This window comes from Salvelinus alpinus, chromosome 26 (assembly GCF_045679555.1).
Source record: "Salvelinus alpinus chromosome 26, SLU_Salpinus.1, whole genome shotgun sequence".
Taxonomy (NCBI): Eukaryota; Metazoa; Chordata; class Actinopteri; order Salmoniformes; family Salmonidae; genus Salvelinus; species Salvelinus alpinus.
In genome coordinates this window covers 2,622,395-2,646,193 of record NC_092111.1, presented here as the reverse complement: position 1 = coordinate 2,646,193, position 23,799 = coordinate 2,622,395, and the positions used below count along the sequence as shown (strand labels likewise).

Below are 23,799 nucleotides of genomic sequence, written 5' to 3'. Positions count from 1 at the left end.
TTCATTCAAGGTATGTCCTTCCATCTCTACATGGGATACAACCACATTCATATTGAATCAATTTGGACTGTCTGACTTTGGTTTACCTATTGCCTTGCAGTGTCTGGCAGCACTGTGTTCCTGTTAGAGCCACCAGCACAAGCACCAGACGATGCTGATCCAGTGAGTACTCCATCAAAGGCATACTGTAGGCCTGGCATGTCTTGTCTACTAGCTTCAATATGAATCCGATTAAATGTGATAGGGTGAAGGCCCCAGTGCAGCAGCAACAGCACATGATGGAGACGATGATGAGGAGGAGACCATCTCTCTGGATTCCAGAAGGCATGAGGTATCATGTTAAGACTGTGAAAGTACTATTTACTCTACAATGGTGAGGAGTCCTCATCAAAATCAAAAAATCTAATTTCTTTTACAGGACCCAGATGCTATACAGTGGGAAAACCAGCCTGGCAACATAGTGCGTATTAATAAAAGGACACCACATCCTGCCAAATTCCAGCTGCGCTAATTGTATTGTGTTCACAGAGCTCACAAGCTATCAGAAAGTTGTATGGCAACCACCTCCGGCGCCAAATAGAACTGGCAGACATAGACATTCAGTACAAGAAGAAAAAGATGGAAAATCTTGCACTGGAGTCCGAAATAAAAAAGAGGACAATTAGGAAACTGGACCTTGAAATTAAAAAAACTTGAGAGGGAGGTGAGATATGCCTTCAATGTACACTGTATGCTAACTGTAACACAAATGTATTAATCATTATTTTTCTTTCCTCCCCCAGCTCCAAGAAGATGACACAGCTCAAAATAAAAATTAGGTATATTCTCGTAAAGTCAAGTGAGCCATGACATATGAGCTCTTATTGTGAGCACACAGGACGGTGGCATCTTTCTAAGGTTTTTTTTATTTTCCCAGCAATCAGTACAACCAAGTCATCGTTATAAGGCATCGCCCTCTTTTGCCCACCCCCCCAGCACCAGGTGTGGCCACTAGCCTATATGAAGGCCCAAAATTGTGTGTTCCTTTCTGCTCTGACAATGGCATGCCCATTCGTGCGAGATGTGGTGGATGAAGAAGCACTTGTGCTGAGGAGAGCCTTCAGGCGAGAAAGGGTCTTCAGGGACCGGTTGGACCCACTGGCCTTCCCTGATGACCATCTATATGAAAGATACAGGTTTTCTGCAGATGGCATCAGGTATCTATGCAGACTACTGGGTCCCAGGATTAAGCACCGCACTGCACGGAGCCATGCACTGAGTGTGGAGCAAATGGTTTGTGTGGCCTTGCGCTTTTTTGCTAGTGGAGCCTTCCTGTACTCAGTGGGGGATGCAGAACAGCTGAACAAGGCCACAATTTGCCGCACAATAAAGAGTGTGTGTCTGGCTATCAAAGCATTAGCAGATGTCTTCATCTCCTTCCCTGGCCACAGAAGACTCTGTGACATCAAAGAGGAGTTCTATAGGATTGCAGGTAAGAGGATCTACAAATTACAGGACAACTGTTAACACATAGTAGGATACTCATTACTTTGTGTGACAGGTTTCCCCAATGTCATTGGTGCAGTGGACTGCACACACATAAGGATAAAAGCCCCCTCAGGTGCCCATGAGGCCGATTTTGTGAATAGGAAATCCTTTCACAGCATTAATGTTCAGGTGAACATAACTTTTTGATATTGTCCATTGACGAACACTCTTCATTGCCAGTGATGTGCATTGATTGGTGTAATATTCCTCATCTTATGATTTCAGATGGTCTGCAATGCTGACTGTGTGATCAGCAATGTTGTGGCAAAATGGCCTGGCTCAGTCCATGACTCCAGAATCTTTCGGGCCTCTGAAATCTATCAGTGCCTATCACAAGGTAAGCCACACAACCCCTATTTATAACCATCATGGCTGTGTCAAGAATATCACTGTGTTTATGAGGTAGTAATGATGAGATTTTGTGTTGACAGGTGAATTCTCTGGTGTGTTGCTGGGAGACAGGGGGTATGGCTGCCAGCCTTTTCTCCTGACACCTTTCACAGACCCCCAGGAAGCACAGCAGGCCTACAACCATGCCCATGCCAGGACCAGGGCCAGAGTTGAAGTGACCTTTGGCCTCCTGAAGGCACGCTTTCACTGCCTTCACAAATTAAGGGTCAGCCCTGTTAGGGCATGTGATATTACTGTGGCTTGTGCTGTCCTCCACAATGTGGCCTGCCTGAGGAAGGAGAGGGCCCCCAGAGTGCCACCAGCCATGGACTGGGACAATCCGGCAATCTTCCCTGATGACGACAGTGGTCGGCTGCTGAGGGACCAATATGTGTTGAATTATTTTAGTTAGTATGTGTGCTTTCAATTTTGGTTAAATATGTCCTGCGGTGGCAGAGTAATTTGAGTTTTTTTGGGTTCGTTTTTTGACGAATTTGGCCTCTTATGATGTTTGTGCGGTATACTGTGTGTAATACAAGGCTGCAGGGAGGCTACTGCATCCATTCATTTGTCTGTTCAGTTGATGTGTATGGATTTGTCCTGCATTTATTTTAGTGTGCAGACATGCAGGGTGTGTTATATACAGACCTTTGAATGTGTATGTATCATTTTGTATAATATGCTTGGATTCTGTGCTTTCCATCTTGTAGAGTCACTGTGACTTCAGTTTCGAAAGGAGCTGATGGTTTACCTGCTTTGTTTTGTCCTTATTCAATAAAGGAACATAATGTTACACATTGTGTTTTTATATTCATATGGAATGTGTATTTGTTTATATGACAGAGTACTAGGGCCACACTGAAGAAAAAGGATAAAGTCATAAATTTATGAGGCTGGTTCTTTCTGCAGAAAAGCTACATATTGTTTTTACAGTTTTGATACTTATGACAATGTGATACTTAATATTCTGGCACATCAGCATGTCTTTGTTTATGAAACCATACTGAAGTACAATTTCACGAAATGCCCCACATCTGTCATTTTAACAACTGTCCTCCTTTAAAACAACTGGTTACAATATTATGACTTGTGTTTTTTTCCCCTCTGTGGCCCTAATATTCTATCATTTTATATATAGCCTTATAGTCTATGGGAAACTGTAAATTATCTAATGATAGCAACATCATCTAAAAATGATTTTTTATCCAAAATCATTGAAATTAATGATCACAAACGTTTAAATAATAACAGTGGGTCTAGTTATATGTGATAACAATGTATAGTGAGCAGTGAAATAACTATTGGTTTCCATTTGTGGTGACTGCTGACTGACATTAGGGATGAGATTAAATAGATCCTGGAATTTAGCCTGGTCTGGAGCAGGCTAGCTCCACAGAATAAATCTCCATGGTAATTTATACCATAACATATCCTCCTGCCCCCTATCCATCTTTAGTGCAACCGGATTACGGATCAATTGAGCCAGGATCACCAAGATATCCTGGCTTAATCCCTTATCCTAGTTTTGTGCAACAGGCCCCTGGTTAAATAAAGGTTAAATAAAATAAATAAATAAATAAAAGGTCCTGAGCTACAGGCAGTTAGATTTGGGTATGTAATTTTAGGCATTTTTTTTTTTTTTTAAAGGTGCGGATCCTTTTTAAGACAGGTGGACGTGCAATTTGCTATTTTTACTGTCCTATTTTAATACGGCAGCTACTGGTAATTTCAAAAGCCTATGGCTTTTTATTCTTGTTGTTGCTCAACATGTTCAATATTCGATGCTGAACAAGTCTCAGTGTTGTAATTTGTGTCATTTCTTGTTTTTTTATATTTTGCTTGTGTGTTGTAGGCTACACTGTTTGCCCTTTTCACTGTCCTTTTTGGGCATAGCATGCAGCAACTGTAAGTAATTTAGATTCCACAAGGCCTAAAGGTTTTTTCTCTCGTTGTTGTTTTTGTTATTTAATATGTATTATCTTAATGTACTTGGAAGTTGTTTGTTTATATCTGAAGAAATGCAATGCCCTTTGTTCGTTTTGTCGGCATGCAGAGTTAAAAACCTAATCAAAATATAACAAATATATAAATAAGAAAAATTGCACATATTGAGGTGTATATACTGAAAAAGCTCCTATCGGCTGTGATGTAGATGGGGTTGGCGACGGCAGTGAAGAGAGGCCCTGCCCCAACGCTCGTGGTCCCAAGCCTTGTATAGGTCAGAGGGTGGTGTACCCTGAGGTGGGAGTGCTGATTGGATGGATTGCCTTTTGCTGTTATTGCTTTCAGGCAAATATAGCAAATTACCTCAGTTAAGTCATTGGGTTCCCCTTTCCCGTTGGGTCTATATCCGAAATGTATCCAAATTGGGGCAGTGGCATTTTCACTCCTTTTCTTCTCCGTCTCTCTTATCTAACTAAAAGGAGGAAGAGATCACGTGTTATCACCCCAAAAGTTAGTTGGCTGTCTGACCCTCATGCCAAGAGAAGTGTAATCTGATTTCCTCACTCACGTTGTTGTGATTTAGCAAAAATTGCACATTTTAAAATGGTTTAGAACGTAAACGGTTCTAAAGGTATTGAAAAAACAGTTTTTACCCCCAAGCCATAAGACATCTGAATAGGTAATCAAATGGCTACCCTGACTATTTGCATTGTGTGCTGTCCCCCCCCCCCCCCCCCCCCAGCCCTTCTTCTACGCTGCTGCTACTCTCTGTTTAGCACATATGCATAATCACTTTAACTATACATTCATGTACATATGTATATACTACCTTAATTGGCCAGACCAACCAGTGCTCCCGCACATTGGCTAAAGGGGCTATCTGCATTGTGTGTCACCCACCCCCCGCCAACCCCTCTTTTACCCTACTGCTACTCTCTGTTCATCATATATGCATAGTCACTTTAACCATATCTACATGTACATACTACCTCAATTAGCCTGACTAACCAGTGTCGGTATGTAGCCTCGCTACTGTATATAGCCTCGCTACTGTATATAGCCTCACTACTGTTTTTCACTGTCTTTTTAATGTTGTTTTTATTTCTTTACTTACCTATTATTCACCTAATACCTTTTTTTGCACTATTGGTTAGAGCCTGTAAGTAAGCATTTCACTGTAAAGTCTACACCTGTTGTATTCTGCGCACGTGACTAATAAACTTTTGATTTGATTTCCGCACTGCTACGATATGGGCAAAAAACTTGGCCATATTTTTAACCAAATGTTTCAATTGCAATTTAGATCTAAACACTTGGGTGATCTTTTGGAATAATGGAAGTAGAATGATTATTCTAATTCTATAGTTAGACTATAATAGTGGGCACTTTGAATACAGTGTTGTTTGACATGACAACGTATGAAAATGCCATGGACGAGTTATTGTGACAGGGTAGGAACCAAAGTGATGTCCAGTGTTTCCTAGGGGACCCTATAATCTTTGGCTACATTAAATCTTTATTCATGTAGCCAGTTTATTCATGCTTCGCCTATTCCTCTTTGAATTAGAAGATACTGTTCCATAAGCAACATGCTGATTTAGGCCTCCACCAGTACTGGTATCAGGCTGTATTAGCTAGCTACGTTTGCTCTGACTCAGTACTAGCCAGCTAACTAGCGATTAGCATTAGTGGCTAACACGATTTAGCTTAATCTGCTAAGAAAATACAAACAAGCTGTTTGCAGATGTAAGAAACAAAAACTAATATTGTAATTATAGAACGCTTGTGGATTTAAGTGAAAACAGCATCGTTGTCATCAACATTGTTGCATGTGCTGCATTGACCATGCAGACTGAACAAAAGTGTCTCGTGGTCAAGCAACAACAACAAATGCGCTCCTTGAGTGACCGGGTGGGACTGAGTCTGTGTGGGAAGCGGCACGGAGCGCGGAGAGGTATGACTCAAGTAGCGGAGTAAACTACAAATGGACGTTACACACGGCGTATCACATTTAACAAACTAAAAATTCAAATACCGTTATAGAAGGTAAAGTAAAAACCCAAACCGGCCGTGCATCAATACCGGTAAATAGTCAAACACGGTATATCGCCCAGCCCTACACAGTACAAAAACATAATTAGGGAGCCTGACCTTCAAATCCTGTTTAAAATAAATTAGCTAATTGGCCTTGCCTTGCTTTCTTATGAATTGTAGGAATGTACAATCCCCCATGTTTGTTTCAGCGTGTGTGTCTCAGCTGGTTTGCTTTGCCTCCGTGTGAGATTCAGAGTCGGCCATAAGGTGTCACCCTGCCCCTCAGTTTCCACGGAACTGTATTTAATGCGAGGCAATTATCAGCTGTATGGCTTTGTCCTGTCTCTAGTCATTAATGACTTGTACCTTTCTGTGTTTGCGACTGAAAGAGGAAAATGGATTTGATTTAAGAAGTGTAGGTCTTTTTGAAATACCAGTTTCCTCATGTTGTAGACCTAATCTGAGTCCCAAGTGGCGCCTGATTCCCTATATAGTGCACTACTTTTGACCAGGGCCTATGTAGGTATAAGGGCGTCATTTTGGACACATTTGGAGCCCTTGATTGACCCTTTTCTGTCTTACTATTGCATAAGCATGATGTTACACTGACCACCCCATATGTCCTATGTTTTACGACCTTATGGAACTGTTTGTGGACAGGGTATTCTGAGCGCATGAGTCATGAGCCTCCATGGAATTAGAAGGTGCTGAAAGATGTGTACATGACCTTGAGACTGTGATAAAGATCACGAATGTAGCAGAATCAACGGAGGCAGAGACACCTAATGAACACATCTCTGTCTGTCCTTTTCAATTCTCCTCGCCCTCTGGGTAATGTCTGAGAAATGTGTGTGTGTGGGTGTTTGCCCTGAATGCCACTGTGGGCGTGTGTGTGTGTGTGGTGGTGGGGGGGGGGGGGGGCGGGATGTGTGTGTGTGTCCTCTGTGTATGTCCTCTCTGTGCGTATGCCCGCCTGCGTGCGCTTTTGGCTGGGCAAATGAAATATTCATGGTGGCGGGGGATTGGCTGCTGAGAAAGGAGCGGGTTGTCGGAGAGGAGCAGGTCTGTTTTAAGGCAGGCAGTGCTCTGCTCTCTCACTCCGTATAAACACAGACGAGCAGGCGAGAGCAGCCCAGTATTCCAGTGTCTCAGTTGCAGCTCAGACACACACAAGTCCACACACACGCTCACAGAAACACACACGGGAGATAAGAGAGAAGAAGCCGGCTAACGTCACAGCTGCCTCGGCTGCCACTGATGTTTTAGCCCAGATGACGGGGAACTGTGAAGGGGAGCATGTGCTGACGGTAGGTCTGCTCTGCTCTGATAACATGAGTGTGTTTGGTTTTGTATGTGTGTGTGTTTTCTCCATCTCTGACATTGTCTTGCTGTACCATAGAATAGTGGTCGTGGTTACAGAATAGAATAGAGGGTGTTCTATAGGATATATCTCAGAGGGGAAGAGAGAGAGCAATAAGGTGGCAAGGGGAGAGTCCCTGCATGTCTCTTAGAAAGGAAATGGTCATTCCCGCTCTTCACTAGGCGGAATGGGAGAAAATGAAACAGGAACAGATATGGCTGCATTAAAGAGAGACCAGGAGAGAGAGAAAAGGGAGGGAGAAGGAGGAGCGTGAGAGAGGAATAGAGGAGGAAAATGTGGCAGCGGACTGGAGATAATTGAATCAAAACAAGACAGAGCATGCTCCTTTGATAAAAATGTATAGATTATGAATAGGATGTTTGTTTATCGATTGAATGGAAGCTGATGTCAGTCACATTGAGGGAAATAATAAATTATAGGGTATTGAAATAGCCTAGATAAGAAGAGAATGACAGGGAAGGGGGAATATGTAGACACCTGTGGTTACTAGGTTGCACATACAAGGAGAGGAAAATGTGTTTTTAGAGAGGAGTGGAAATGGTTTCCATTTCTGTGTAGCCTATGCTTTAGCCTATTTTCTGGGGGTGGGGGCATGCTATTTTCTGCTGGCTCTGGTATTGCGTTTGGCCTGTGTGTGACAGCGGAGATACAACTCAGGGGACTGGTGTGTCTATAGAGCTATGCAACTCCTCACTTACGTCACCTCTCCTGCCTGGAACGAGGCCCTGTAACGACAGCCTGGAATAGAGGGAACCTGGCTGGCTTTGAAATCACTCCTACACTAAACCAGAGTCACCCACACGATTCATTTAACATTCACAGTGACAAGCACCAGGGTCCAATGCACAGTGAATTTAATTTAAAATGGAAGTCCCCATTTTAACAGATAGGCTATACAGTAACTGACCTTTTACACACACACACACACACACACACACACACACACACACACACACACTGGTCTGACATGATAAGCAAACTCAAAACTATATTGATGAAATTATTCCACACAAACTCAAATGCAAACATAGCTTATAGACTACTATACATGCACACACACACACACACACACACACACACACACACACACACACACACACACACACACACACACACACACAGAGTTGTGACGGTCATGGAATTTTGGATTACGGAAATTGGACAGTCAAATGACCTCCTTAATATTTTTTTGGGGACTCACATTTTCTCCTCTCCTTAGCTCCTGTATGCATTTGCTGCCATGTGCTGCCATTGAAATAGAATGAATAGTCCCCATTCAAGTCAACAATGACATAATGGGTGGACTGGCGGCCATTGCGAGTGTACCCATAGGAGCAAAGCAGGAAGTGTGAGTAGGAAGTTCACCCATCAATATTTGCTGTGATTTGTTGATTAAACTCCACTGACATTACAAAAAATATGTTCCATTGCATGAGCCACATCAGTTAACATCATTTGAATTAACATTCTACATTACCATGGTAACGGAAAGGGAAAGGGGGATACCTAGTCAATTGTACTGAATGCATTCAACTGAAATGTGTCTTCCGAAAGTATTGGGCAATACTTTACTTGACACCCAGCATCATATATATATATATATATATATATATATATATATATATATCATAACAGCTGACATAAATTGTCATAGCACATATATTTATAACTGTTGTGACATACACTACATGACCAAAAAAATGTGGACACCTGCTCGTCGAACATCTCATTCCAATATCATGGTTGTGGAGGCTGTCTTTTTAGACTTCAGTGCAGCTTTTGACATTATAGATCATAGTCTACTGCTGGAAAAAACGTATGTGTTATGGTTTTACACCCCCTGCTATAATGTGGATATAGAGTTTCTTGTCTAACAGAACACAGAGGGTGTTCTTTAATGGAAGCTAATCAAATATAACCCAGTTAGAATCAGGAATTCCCCAGGGTAGCTGTTTAGGCCCCTTGCTTTTTTCAATTTTTACTAACGACATGCCACTGACTGAGTAAAGCCAGAGTTTCTATGTATGCGGATGACTCAACACTATACACGTCAGCTACTACAGCGACTGAAATGACTGCAACACTCAACAAAGAGCTGCAGTTAGTTTCAGAGTGGGTGGCAAGGAATAAGTTAGCCCTAAATATTTCTAAAACTAAAAGCATTGTATTTGGAACAAAACACACTAAACCCTAAACCTCAACTAAATCTTGTAATAAATAATGTGGAAATTGAGCAAGTTGAGATGACTAAACTGTTTGGAGTAACACTAGATTGTAAACTTTCATGGTCAAAACATATTGATGCAGTAGTAGCTAAGATGGGGAGAAGTCTGTCTATAATTGTAAGGGGTGCGTAACTGGTGGCAGGGAAGTCAGACGCAGGAGAGCAGAATTAGGTAAAAGCCGGAGCAGTTTAATAGTAAACCCAACGGCATAATCAATACAAAATATGGCCACAATAACCCGACGCGCACCAGTCAAACAAATGTGCACAAGCACTTACAATAAACAATACCACACAAAGACATGGGGGGGAACAGAGGGTTAAATACACAACACGTGTTGTGGAAAATATTAAATCAAATACTACTCAGATACTGGAGCTTGTGAATTCAATTAGACTTTAATTGCAGAGTGCAACAAAGCCGAGCACCTGCATGGAAGTACTGCCTTCTCATTCTTAGTGCTTGGCTTTTATAATTTTTTTCCTTTACATAACGTCATCACCCCATTTGCTTTGTTACATAGTTTCCATTCTCTTATTGGCTCAGATATCGGGGCATAGATTCTATTGGTGGCGTGACATGCATACCATTTAGCTAATGTTCCTGTCCAAAGGTCTTTACAAGTTCAGACCTACATTATCAACATATGCTTAACTTGTGTGCGTGTCCAGTAGCCTTCAGAAGACCAGTCACGTCTTGTTAGTTTACCTTGCCTCATCTACACAGATTCTGCTTACGTTCTGTTCTTTACATGTCCAATGGTCAATTCGATGTTGATCTAGCTTGGACACTCACATTGGTTTAGCCTTCATTCTGCTTACATATGTCTAATATTTAAGTTTATATTGATTATTCTTTCTACTTCAAAGTGAAAAGTATAGGTTACTGAAAATCATCCGATGACTGGAAAATCTCCAACACACGTAATGAGGGAAATGAAAACCAGGTGTGTGGGAAAACAAGACAAAACAAATGGAAAATGAAAAATGGATAGGCGATGGCTAGAAGACCGGCGATGTCGCCCGCCGAACACCGCCCGAACAAGGAGAGGCACCGACTTCGGCAGAAGTCGTGACAGTACCCCCCCTTGACGCGCGGCTCTAGCAGCGCGCCGACACCGGCCTCGGGGACGACCCTGAGGGCGACGCGCAGGGCGATCCGGACGGAGACGGTGGAACTCCCGCAGCATTGAAGGGTCCAACAACGTCCTCCACCGGAACCCAACATCTCTCCTCCGGACCATACCCCTCCCAGTCCACGAGGTACTGAAGGCCCCTCGCCCGACACCTCGAATGCAGTATGGAACAAACGGAGTACGCCGGGGCCCCCTCGATGTCCAGATGGGGCAGAGGAACCTCCCGCACCTCAGACTCCTGGAGCGGGCCAGCCACCACAGGCCTGAGGAGAGACACATGGAACGAGGGGTTAATACGGTAATCGGGGGGAAGCTGTAACCTGTAACTCACCTCGTTCAGTCTCCCCAGGACTTTAAATATCCCCACAAACCACGGACCCAGCTTCCGGCAGGGCAGGCGGAGGGGCAGGTTTCGGGTCGAGAGCCAGACCCGGTCCCCCGGTGCATACACCGGGGGATCACTGCGGTGACAGTCCACACTGGTCTTTTGGCGCAGCGCGGCCTGCTGGAGGTGACCATGGGCGACTTCCCAGGTCTCCTCCGCGTGTTTGAACCAATCGTCCACCGCAGGAGCCTCTGCCTTACTCTGATGCCACGGTGCCAGAACCGGCTGGTACCCCAATACACACTGAAAGGGGGAGAGGTTAGTGGAGGAGTGGCGGAGTGAGTTCTGCACCATCTCTGCCCAGGGCACAAACGCCGCCCACTCCTCCGGGCCGGTCCTGGCAATAGGACCTCAGAAACCTGCCCACATCCTGGTTCACTCTCTCCACCTGCCCATTACTCTCGGGGTGGAAACCCGAGGTGAGGCTGATCGAGAACCCCCAAACGTTCCATGATCGCCCTCCAGACTCCTGCCCATGCAGGTCCCTGAAAATCTCGTCTATGAAGGATTGGAAGACGGATGGAGCATTCATCAACCCGTACTGCATGACGAGGTACTGATAATGCCCTGAGGTGGTACTAAACGCCATCTTCCACTCGCCTCCCTCCCGGATACACACCAGATTGTACGCACTCCTGAGATCCAGTTTAGTGAAGAAGCACGCCCCGTGCATGGACTCAATCGCCGTGGCGATAAGAGGTAGCGGGTAACTGTCACCGTGATTTGATTGAGACCTCTATAGTCAATGCACGGGTGCAGACCTCCATCCTTCTTCTTCACAAAAAATAAACTTGAGGAGGCGGGTGAAGTGGAGGACCGAATGTACCCCTGACGCAGGGATTCGGAGACATATGTCTCCATAGCCACCGTCTCTGATTGCGACAGGGGATACACGTGACTCCTCCAGCGTCTACCAGGAGATTTTTTCGCACAATCCCCCCGTCGATGGGGTGGTAATTGAGTCTCCTTCTTTTTACAGAAGGAGAGAGAGACAAATCGGCATATTCTGGGGGAATGCGCAAGGTGGAGACCTGGTCTGGACTTTCCACCGTGGTAGCACCAACGGAAACCCCTACACACCTCCCCGAGCACTCTCGCGACCACCACGTCCACTTATGCCCTTAGGGGATTCCCTGTCGCCATCTTGGAGGGCGGTCCAAATGATTAGCCAAGCAAGGGAAGTTTGCAATGTAAGCCCCTCCTCTCTCGTTTTTAGTCGGCTTTGTGAGTGTACAATTATGTTCACTCTGGGGCCTGAAACTCCCCATAATTAAATTCACGACGTACATCCGCTAGCAAAAGTCAGCGAAAACTTAAAAACAACATCAATGGAGAAGTCAACATACAAGTGTAAGTATAAACAAATGCAAATAAGTTCGAAATTGTGCTACTAATGCATATGACGGCACAAACACGTCTCGTAAAAAGTAAATATGTTTTTGTTTGGTTCTTTTGTAATCTTTTGGAAATTGTAGAAATAAAACATTTTCCTTCTTCAGAAGTTCCAGCTAGGCAGGCTAACGTTAGTTAGCTAATTAATTTGCTAGCTACCATACATTAGGCGTATATTAATAATTATATATTTAATATAAGTAGACATGCACTCATAATTGACTGTAGCGCATATAAAGCACCCACAATCATCGCGGAATGAACGAGTGACGAATTTCCGGCCAAGGGTGGTCCATTTAAAAATAATTTCTTCCTCCCTTGCCCTGCAAGTGTATACTCGTGAGACGTCATGATATACGTCTTCAGAAGTGTCCACTTATTTAAGGGCTGGGGGGATAGGGTGTCTTTAAGTGTTTGGACCGCAGCCTTTGGCTACATTGAATGTTTTTTCTTAGCCACTTCAAACAGCTGACATATTCGTGCTTTGAGTATTCCTCTTTGATTTAGAAGAAACTGTTGCACAAATGTCTACACCATCACTGGTATGATCAGGCTGTATAGCTAGTTACGTTTGTCTTGACTCAGCACATATATTAGCTAGCTAGCGATTAGAATTAGCAATTAGCATTAGCGGTTTACAAAATTTAGGCTCAACTTGCTAAGAAAAGTCAAACTAGCTGTTTGCAGATGTAAGAAACCCAAACTAATAGTGCAATTATAGAACACAAGTGGATTTATATTAAGAAGCAAAGGGAAAACAGCATCGTAGTCATCAACATTGTTGCATGTGCTGCATTGACGATGCAGAGACTGAACGCAAGTGTTTAGTGGTCAAGGAACAACACATGCGCTCCTTGAGTGACAGGGAGTGAGGCTAGGTCTTATGTGTTAAGTGGCTTGGAGAGAGAGAGCACAGAGAGATGACTTAAGTAGCGAAGTAAACTATAAAAATGGAAGTTACATACGGCGTATCACATTTAACAAACCCAAACATTAAAATACTGTTATATAAAAACCCAAACCGCCCAGACCTAGACCGATCCATGAAAAACAGCCCCAGACCATTATTCCTCCTCCACCAAACTTTACAGTTGGTGATATGCATTGGGGTAGGTAGCCTTATTCTAAAAGTGATTTTTTTTTAAATACAAATCCTCAGCAATCTACACACAATACCCCATAATGACAAAGCAAAAACAGGTTTTTAGAAATGTTTGCAAATATACTAAAAATAAAAAACTGAAAATACCTTTGCTATGAGACTCGAAATTGAGCTCAGGGGCATGCTGTTTCCATTGATCATCCTTGAATTGTTTTTACAACTTGATTGGAGTCCACCTGTGGTAAATTAAATTCATACGACATGATTTGGAAAGGTCCACACCTGTCTTTATAAGGTCCCACAGTTGACAATGCATGTCAGAGCATAAACCAAGCCATGAGGTCGAAGGAATTGTCTGTATTGCTCTGAGACAGGATTGCGTCGAGGCACAGATCTGGGGAAAGGTACCAAAAATTCTCTGCAGCATTGAAGTTCCCCAAGAACACATTGGCCTCCATCATTCTTAAATGGAAGAAGTTTGGAACCACCAAGACAATTCCTAGAACTGGCTGCCTGGCCAAACTGAGCAATCGGGGGAGAAGGGTCTTGATCAGGGAGGTGACCAAGAACCCAATAGTCACTTTGACAGAGCTCTAGAGTTCCACTGCGGAGATGGGAGAACCTTCCAGAAGGACAACAATCTCTGCAGCACTCCACCAATCAGGCCCTTATGGTTGTGCCTTTTACTCCTCTGTAAAAGGCACATGACAGCCCGCTTGGAGTTTAACAAAAGACACCTAAAGACTCTCAGACCATGAGAAACAAAATTATCTGGTCTGATGAAACTAAGATTCAACTCTTTGACCTGAATGCCAAGCGTCACGTCTGGAGGAAACCTGGCACCATCCCTACGGTGAAGCATGGTGGTGGCAGCATCATGCTGTGGGGATGTTTTTCAGCGGCAGGGACTGGGAGACTAGTCAGGATTGAGGGAAAGATGAACGGAGCAAAGTACAGAGAGATCCTTGATGAAAACCTGCTCCAGAGCACTCAGGACCACAGACTGGGGTGAATGTTCACTATCCAACAGGGCAACGACCCTAAGCACACAGCCAAGACAACGCAGGAGTGGCTTCGGGACAAGTCTCTGAATGTCCTTGAGTGGCCCAGCCGGAGCCCTGACTTGAACCAGATTGAACATCTCTGGAGAGATCTGAAAATAGCTGTGCAGCAACACTCCCCATCCAACCTGACAGAGCTTGAGAGGATCTGCAGAGAAGAATGGGAGAAACTCACAAATTACAGTTGTGCCAAGCTTGTAGCATCATACCCAAGAATACTTGAGGCTCTAATCACTGCCAAAGGTTCTTCAACAAAGTACTGAGTAAAGGGTCTGAATACCTATTTAAATAAGGTATTTCTGTATTATTATAATTTTTTATTTGACTGTTTTTTCGTGTTGTCATTATGGGGTATTGTGTGTATATTGATGAGGATAGTTTTTTATTTAATCAATTTTAGAATACGACTAAGGTAATAAAATGTGGAAAACATAAAGGGGTCTGAATACTTCCCGAAGACACTGTATATAGTATATATTGCACTATTTTATGGCTGGTTATGACACCTACATAATAGTGTCAAAACAAACAAAACCTACCACACAAGGCAAAACATTCCATTACACCAGTGGTTCCCAACCTTATTCGGTTAATGTACCACCAAGTATATTTTGCTCTGCCTGGAGTACCCCTGAAGTACCCCCTCATGTGCATTTTACCAGTAAGCCTATGGTCTCATGAGTCTTTTCAAGTACCCCCTGTGGATAGGCCAATTACCCCTCGTTGGGAAACACTGCATTACAACACAGCCTACATGTCAACAGGCTATGGTCATATAACTTTTTTTAAATTCACCATATTAAATTATCATTGTAAATGGACACACATTGATGTTAAACATGCAGCTACCCCAATGCTCTGTTGCTGATGATTGGGATGAATACAGGAGCAGATTTTAGGAACAGGACACCCTCGTTATGACTGATGACTGATATAAAGGCATGTATGTGATAGGCCTCTCTGGCTTGTGTGATTATGATGGTCATACACTTTGACACTGTCAAGAAGCATTATTGTCTTAGTCCAATTACAGTGACACGGGATGGTCATAATGCTTCAGGACAGTGTCATAAAGTGTATTTTCCACAAGTTATTTAAAATATGATTAAAAAAACATGAGTGTAAAAACAACAAAATAGGATTTAAGAAACAAACTTTAAAACTAAAGGAAACTTCTTGGCAGGGAAAAACGAATTTGAATAAATTTGGGTTTTGACACTCTTATGTAATGTAGGTGTCATAACAGCCATAAAATAACGCAATATATGTCACAAAAGTGTAAATATTTGGTTCATGACAGTGTTATGACAGGTTATGACAAGTTATGTCAGCTGTTATGACATATTATGGCATGGTTATGAGGTGTCATAAGGTGTTATGACACTGGGTGTCAAGTAAAGTGTTACCAAGTATTGCATCATAATACCAGAGGGCCAATGCGAGTGTACCCATGAGTTTACCAGTCAAATTGCCAGGGTTAGAGGTTCCAAGCCAGGTCTATTCATTCTATTTCGGTGTGTGCTGCTGCTGCATTGTGGGGGGCATTGCCTAGGCAACCAAAGTGTCCTTTGCTAGTTTCTTGTTTCAGCAAGGAGCAACAAAGCATCATCACGTTGTTAAGAGCATGTTACCGTAGAAACCGACTCAACTGCACAAATGCCCCCCCCCTGTCCTGTCTTTAATTTTCATGGCAGTCTTCATCTGTAACCGTCAGTTACACGGTTATACTGTAACACGCGCTGCTGTTGACATTGACAGCTTTAGATCCCATGCTTCTTGTGTGTCATTGCATTGAGAACATACACATCATAGAGTATATGAATGTTACGTGATGCTGTTTTTAGACTGCAGAACGTCCCTAGTCCCCCAAAAATCATATTTGTCTCCAGCTCTCTACAGGGATCCAGTCTTTTGGGTTCAATAGATAGGTCTATCACCGATGTCTGTGAGAGGTTTTGCATGATATTATGTAAACTATGGTGTGATCTTGGAAGGTGTCAGAAGCAGAGGGGACTGGGTGCGCTTAGGGCACATGGGCTAGCTATGGGGTAGAGGATGAGATGACTTTGTTATTGCTAGGGAGGTTGGCTGCCAGCTTCGCCCCCACCCCTTGTTACCCCCTGGCCTTGAATGAACAGGGTTGGGAACGGCTTATCCCAAATGAGACTCTATGCATGCCCCCCTTCTGCTGCTCTCACACTCCAGGTGACGTTATGGTCCCCGGGTCGTGAGCCCCCCCCCCCCCATTTAGAGTCCCCCTCCTCTCCCTCTCTGTTAGGGACAGTCAGGACCTTGCTGTCACCCCCCCCATCTGCAGCTGTGTTCTGTGGGTAACTGGGCATGACCAACCAGCTCCCAGGGGGGTTATTTTGGACCGGAGTAGCCACAGCAGCAGGTTGCATAACGTGTTTTGAAATTGTTATGAGTGGAATAAACCAGCTCTGATTCTGAACACGTGTGCTTAACTTACCCACACTGTGGACTCAACACATGCAATGCATACCAAACACACACTGCCTGACACACATACAATAAACAGCTTTACATGCTCACAAGCATGCTAACAGATTTCCGCAGGCACTGTGCCTATTTTAAGAGGCTTTGAAGTGGTAATGAACCTGGAATGATCAACATTTCTCAGGTGTAAACATTGGCTTAGTATAGCCTTGGCCTATTTGATGCCTTGTATCCATCACAATTAACAGTCAACAGTAGCAATGCAGCCCACTGAGCCAAGCCCAGCATCATCACTCCAGCACTCCTAGCCCGCTATCAAACCCCTTTATTTATTTCTTGGCTCACCTCTGAGTGTGCAAAGCTGTCATCAAGGCAAAGGGTGGCTACTTTCAAGAATGTCAAATATAGCACCACAAACGATTATGTTAGGTCACCGCAAAATCACAGAAAAACACAGCCATTTTTCCAGCCAAAGACAGGAGTCACAAAAAGCAGAAATAGAGATAAAATGAATCACTAACCTTTGATGATCTTCATCGGATGACACTCATAGGACTTCATGTTACACAATACATATATGTTTTGTTCGATAAAGTTCATATTTATATCCAAAAACCTCAGTTTACATTTGCGCCATGTTCAGAAATGCCTCCAAAATATCAGGAGAAATTGCAGAGAGCCACATCAAATAACAGAAATACTCATCATAAACTTTGATGAAAGATACATGTTTTACATAGAATTAAAGATACACTTGTTCTTAATGCAACCGCTGTGTCAGGTTTCAAAAAAGCTTTACGGCAAAAGCACAATATTCAATAATCTGAGAACAGCGTTCAGCCACAAAAGGAAGCCATACAGTTACCCGCCAAATTGTGGAGTCAACAAAAGTTATAAATAGCATTATAAATCTTCACTTACCTTTGCTGATCTTCATCGGAATGCACTCCCAGGACTCCCACTTCCACAAGAAATGTTTGTTTTGTTCGGTAATGTCCATCATTTATGTCCAAATAGCTATTTTTGTTAGCGTGTTTGGAAAACAAATCCAAAGTCAGGAAGCGCGTTCACTAAAAGCTGACAAAATGTCAAAAAGTTCCGTAACAGTCAGTAGAAACATGTCTGACGATGTATTGAATCAATCTTTAGGATGTTTTTAACATGAATCTACAATAAAGTTCCAACCGGAGAATTCCATTGTCTTCAGAAGTGCGATGGAACAGAGCTCCCTCTCATGTGAACGCGCATGGTCAGCTCATGGTAGACCTTACTCATTCCCGTCTCCTTCGGCCCCACTTCACAGTAGAAGCATCAGACAAGGTTCTACAGACAGTTGACATCTAGTGGAAGCCGTATGAAGTGCAAACTGACCCATATCCCACTGTGTATTCGATAGGCGATGAGTTGAAAACATACAAACCTCAGATTTCCCACTTCCTGGTTGGATTTGTTTCTCAGGTTTTTGCCTGCCATATGAGTTATGTTATACTCACAGACATCATTCAAACAGTTTTAGAAACTTCAGAGTGTGTTCTATCCAATACTAATACTAATATGCATATATTAGCAACTGGCACTGAGGAGCAAGCAGTTTACTCTGGGCACCTTTTCATCTAAGCTACTCAATACTGCCCCTGCAGCCATAAGAATTTAACACTTTTTTGGTTACTACATGATTCTATATGTGTTACTTCATAGTTTTGATGTCTTCACTATTATTCTACAATGTAGAAACTAGTAAAAAATTATGAAAAACCGTGGAATGAGTGGGTGTGTCCAAACTTTTGATTGGTACTCTATGTAGTAGCTAATGAGATTGGAGGCTCAGTTCAAGAGGGGCTTGTATGGTTCAGTGGAGAGAGAAAGGTCGGAGCAAATGAGACCCCAATGCCAGAGAGATGTGCTCTGTGCATATCATGTTCCTATCCCCCCACTGTGTGTTTAACATCCTCACCTATCGAATCAGCTCTCTCTGCTGCTTAGCAGCAGTACTTATCTGTGTTTAGTGGGATATCGCAATGCCTCCTTCAATGGAGGAGCTGTTGCATTTGAAGCCCTCAAATACACTATCCTTTTAAAAAATATGTTTCAAATTTCTGATGGTATTTGACAATACCTGAATATACATTTTCTTTGAGCTGTTTATGACCCTAGGGTGGCAACACTTAAATGATAAGTTATTTCAATGGGCTTTCTCCATTCGGATTGTTTTATACTGTTCAATAAAACTTCAATCAAAAGTGTATCTCATTTGAGATCATTTCCACACTGCCACATAGGGCTGCACGATATGGGCAAAACAATCCCTATAACCCTATAATCTTTGGCTACATTTAATGTTTTCTTTTACTTCATGTAGCTAACATATTGATGCTTCGCCTATTCCTCTCTGATTTAGAAGATACTGTTGCACATTTAGGCCTACACCAGCACTGGTATCAGGCTGTATTAGCTAGCTTTGTTTGCTCTGAATTAGTACAATTATTAGCTAGCTAGCTAGCCAGCTAACTAGCATAAGTGGCTAACACAATTTCTTAGCTAACACAAGTTGCTAAGAAAATACAAAATAGCTGTTTGCAGACAGTAAGATAGCAGGTTGATTGGCATGTCGGACCCCGCGAACACTGGTACAAGTACAACACAACCCACTAATAGCCTAACACATAACACACAGCTGTCTGTGCGGGTCGCTACAATAGTATAGAATACAGTATAAACATATGAGATGAGTAATGCCAGATATGTAAACATTATTAAATTGTTAATAGTTTTCCATTTCTTAAAAGTAGCCAGTGATTTCTAGTCTATGCCTATAGGCAGCAGCCTCTAATGTACTAGTGATGGCTGTTTAATAGTCTGATGGCCTTGAGATAAAAGCTGTTTTTCAGTCTCCCGGTCCCAGCTTTGATGCACCTGTACTGACCTCGCCTTCTGGATGAAAGTGGGGTGAACAGGCAGTGGCTCAGGTGGTTGATGTCCTTGATGATCTTGTTGGCCTTCCTGTGACATCAGGTGCTGTAGGTGTCCTGGAGGGCAGGTAGTTTGCCCTCGGTAATGCGTTGGGCAGACCGCACCACCCTCTGGAGAGCCTTGCGGTTGCGGGTGGTGCAGTTGCCATACCAGGTGGTGATACAGCCCGACAGGATGCTTTCAATTGTGCATCTGTAAAGGTTTGTGAGGGTTTTAGGGGGGTTCATTTCTTTAGCCTCCTGAGGTTGAAGAGGCTCGGTTGTGCCTTCTTCACCACACTGTCTGTGTGGGTGGTCCATTTCAGTTTGTCAGTGATGTGAACGCCAAGGAACTTTAAGTTTTCCATCTTCTCCACTGCTGTCCCGTTTATGTAGATAGGGGGAGCACCCTCTGCTGTTTCCTGAAGTCCACGATCATCTCCTTTGTTTTGTTGACGTTGAGTGAGAGGTTGTTTTCCAGGCACCACACTCCCAGAGCCCTAAGCTCCTCTCTGTAGCAGGGATGCAAACGAGTCACCTTTCGGCGAAATTCGCCGTTTTGAATCCAAAATAGGTGACCTATGTGATTCATGTAGATCCGATGAGAAAAGTTTTTTTGGGGGGGGGGGGGGCTTTGGATCGCTACTGGCTGTAAGCGAAGGAGTGATGAGCGTTTGGAGCAATACTGTCTGTATCAAAGGCTCAGCCAATCATTCACATAACAGAATGCAGCACGCGACTGAAGAAAGAAGAGACAACCAATGTGCTAGTTACATCATCAGCGCGCGCTCTGGAAAGACCGCGGTAGAGTGGAAAGGCAGTTTGCGCGTCCCCTGAACAATAACGGAGAGGTCGGTGAGAAGCCTGACCACGGAGACAGGGGTGAGAAGGTGATGAAGCGTACTTCATGGGCTGTAACCGAAAAACAACTGACATTTGGAAAGTTTGAGGTGAGGGAGAAACTGTGTTGGAACAAATATTGTTAGCATTATTAAGTAACGTTAACTTAACTTTAAATAGCCAGAGAAATGTTGAGCAACATTAGCCAACTTAACTGATAAAATATTTGAGTTCATGGTGTGAAAATATGCTGGCTAATAAAGTCAGACAGCTAACATTAGGTACCTAACGTTACAATATCAGGTGCGCTAACCTAACCAATTCGCTATAGTTAACTGGTAACGTTATATGACTCCTTGCCGTTCTTCAAGTTATAACGTGTTAGTTTCTTACTGGACCCTGGCAATCTGTGTAACATGTTAACTAGCTAACTACTAACGTTATCTGTGAACTGTGTGAACTGATGTTTTCCCTCTAAAGTATCTGGTTAATTTTCAGAATAAGAGAATTAGGTGAAAATTCGTTGCTTGTTAAGTTAAGCAAGTGGATTCAGGGATGAAGTGTAGATGTAGCTGGGCCTGGCTTAAACTGGATGTCACCATAGAGGTGAAAGGAACACCACACACTATCCCTCTTTCTCACTTTTTCAATACAGTGGATAAAAAGGGGTATGCCAGGTGTACTCTCTGCCTGAAAGAGATCAATTATGCCAACAAATGGTATCATGCTCTGCTGGCACATTGTAGAACAGTTGTCCATAGGCACGTGTACAATGTAATAATGTGTAGCCTAAAGATATTGCTTTTGTTGTGTTTAACTTGACAGTAACACGTGTGAGTGAGGGGGGGGGAGTATTTTATTTTCTACTCAGTGAACTATTTTTGCACACATGTAGCCTTGTGCACTTGATCGATGTCTACTATAGTGGCCACTAGAATAGAGCAACAATAGAATGCCTGTTAGTGTCACGTTCCTGACCTATTTTTATGTTATTTTGATTATGTTTAGTTGGTCAGGGCGTGAGTTGGGGTGGGCATTGTATGTTGTGTGTGTTTTGGTTAGTCTATGGGTGTTGTATGTGTATGGGATAGAGTATTGTTAGGTTGTCTAGTTATGTCTATGGCTGCCTAGATTGGGTCTCAATCAGAGACAGCTGTCATTCATTTGTCTCTGATTGGGAGCCATATTTAAGGTAGCCATAGGCAGTAGGCTTTTGTGGGTAGTTGTCTTGTTTAACGTTTGTTGCTCGTCTGGGCACTTGCGTTATTTAGCTTCACGATCATTTGTTGTTTTGTTTGTTTGTAATAGTGTTTTCGTTTCATGTTCATCTTCGTTCGTTTAATTAAAAGAAGATGGCTTATTTTCCTCATGCTGCGTTTTGGTCCGTCTCTCCTCCACACGATCGTGACAGAACTACCCACCACAACAGGACCAAGCGGATTGAGGAAGGAAGGAAGGAACTAAAGCAATGGAGAGAAGAGGAATGGACTTGGGAGGAGATCCTGGACGGCAAAGGACCCTGGACTCAGCCAGGGGAATATCGCCGTCCCAAAGCGGAGCTGGAGGCAGCGAAAGCGGAGAGGCGGTTTTATGAGGCAAAGGCAAGGCAGAGTGGCTGGAAGCCCGAGAGGCTCACCCAAAAATTTCTTGGGGGGGGGGGGGCTAAAGGGGAGTGTGGCAAAGCCGGGTTGGATACCTGAGCCAACTCCCCGGGCTTGCCGTGGAGTGAGAGGGCGTCGTACTGGTCAGACACCGTGTTATGCGGTAAAGCGCACGGTGTCCCCAGTACGCGTGCTTAGCCCAGTGCGGGCTATTCCACCTTGCCGCACTGGGAGGGCTAGGTTGGGCATCGAGCCGGATGCCATGAAGCCGGCCCAACGTATCTGGCCTCCAGTACGTCTCCTCGGGCCGGTGTACATGGCACCAGCCTTACAGGTGGTGTCCCCGGTTCGCCTGCATAGCCCAGTGCGGGCTATTCCACCTCGCCGCACTGGCAGGGCTACGGGGACCATTCAACCTGGTAAGGTTGGGGAGGCTCGGTGCTCAAGAGCACGTGTCCTCCTTCACGGTCCGGTATATCCGGCGCCACCTTCCCACCCCAGTCCAGTACCACCAGTGCCTACACCACGCACCAGGCTTCCAGTGCATCTCCAGAGCCCTGTTCCTCTTCCACGCACTCTCCCTATGGTGCGTGTCTCCAGCCCAGTGCCTCCAGTTCCGGCACCACGCACCAAGCCTCCTGTGCGTCTCCAGAGCCCTGGACGCACTGTTCCTTCTCCCCGCACTCGCCCTGAGGTGCGTGTCCTTAGCCCGGTACTTCCAGTTCCGGTACCACGCACCAGGCCTACAGTGCGTCTCAGCCGGCCAGAGTCTGCCGTCTGCCCAGCGGCGCCTGAACTGCCCGTCTGCCCAGCGGCGCCTGAACTGCCCGTCTGCCCAGCGGCGCCTGAACTGCCCGTCTGCCCAGCGGCGCCTGAACTGCCCGTCTGCCCAGCGGCGTCTGAACTGCCCGTCTGCCCAGCGGCGTCTGAACTGCCCGTCTGCCATACGCCGTCTGAACTGTCCGTCTGCCATGAGCCTGCAAAGCCGCCCGTCTGCCATGAGCCTGCAAAGCCGCCCGTCTGCCATGAGCCTACAGAGCCGTCCGCCAGACCGGATCAGCCAGAGCCTTCCGCCAGACCGGATCAGCCAGAGCCTTCCGCCAGACCGGATCAGCCAGAGCCTTCCGCCAGACCGGATCAGCCAGAGCCTTCAGCCAGCCATGACCAGCCAGAGCCGTCAGCCAGCCATGACCAGCCAGAGCCGTCAGCCAGCCATGACCAGCCAGAGCCGTCAGCCAGCCATGACCAGCCAGAGCCAGCCAGCCAGGATCCGCCAGCCAGTCCGGAGCTGCCGTCCCTCAGTCCGGAGCTGCCGTCCCTCAGCCCGGAGCTGCCGTCCCTCAGCCCGGAGCTGCCGTCCCTCAGCCCGGAGCTGTC

The 23,799-nt window shown here is 44.6% G+C and overlaps 1 protein-coding gene across 8 annotated transcripts in view; it reads left to right on the top strand.

Moving 5' to 3' along the window:
* The first annotated feature begins 6,926 nt into the window (after positions 1–6,926).
* The window catches only part of LOC139554448 (sodium bicarbonate cotransporter 3-like), a 61,137-nt gene continuing 44,264 nt past the window's right edge, over positions 6,927–23,799 (top strand). The window contains exon 1 of one of the 8 annotated variants that reach the window (XM_071367251.1): positions 6,927–7,202. In XM_071367251.1, the coding sequence (XP_071223352.1) occupies positions 7,167–7,202 (36 nt within the window). In that variant the 5' untranslated portion in view covers positions 6,927–7,166. Of the gene's footprint in view, positions 7,203–20,641; positions 20,932–23,799 lie in introns of those variants that run through there. The other 7 variants (XM_071367256.1, XM_071367254.1, XM_071367257.1 and 4 more) reach the window with 7 other exon arrangements.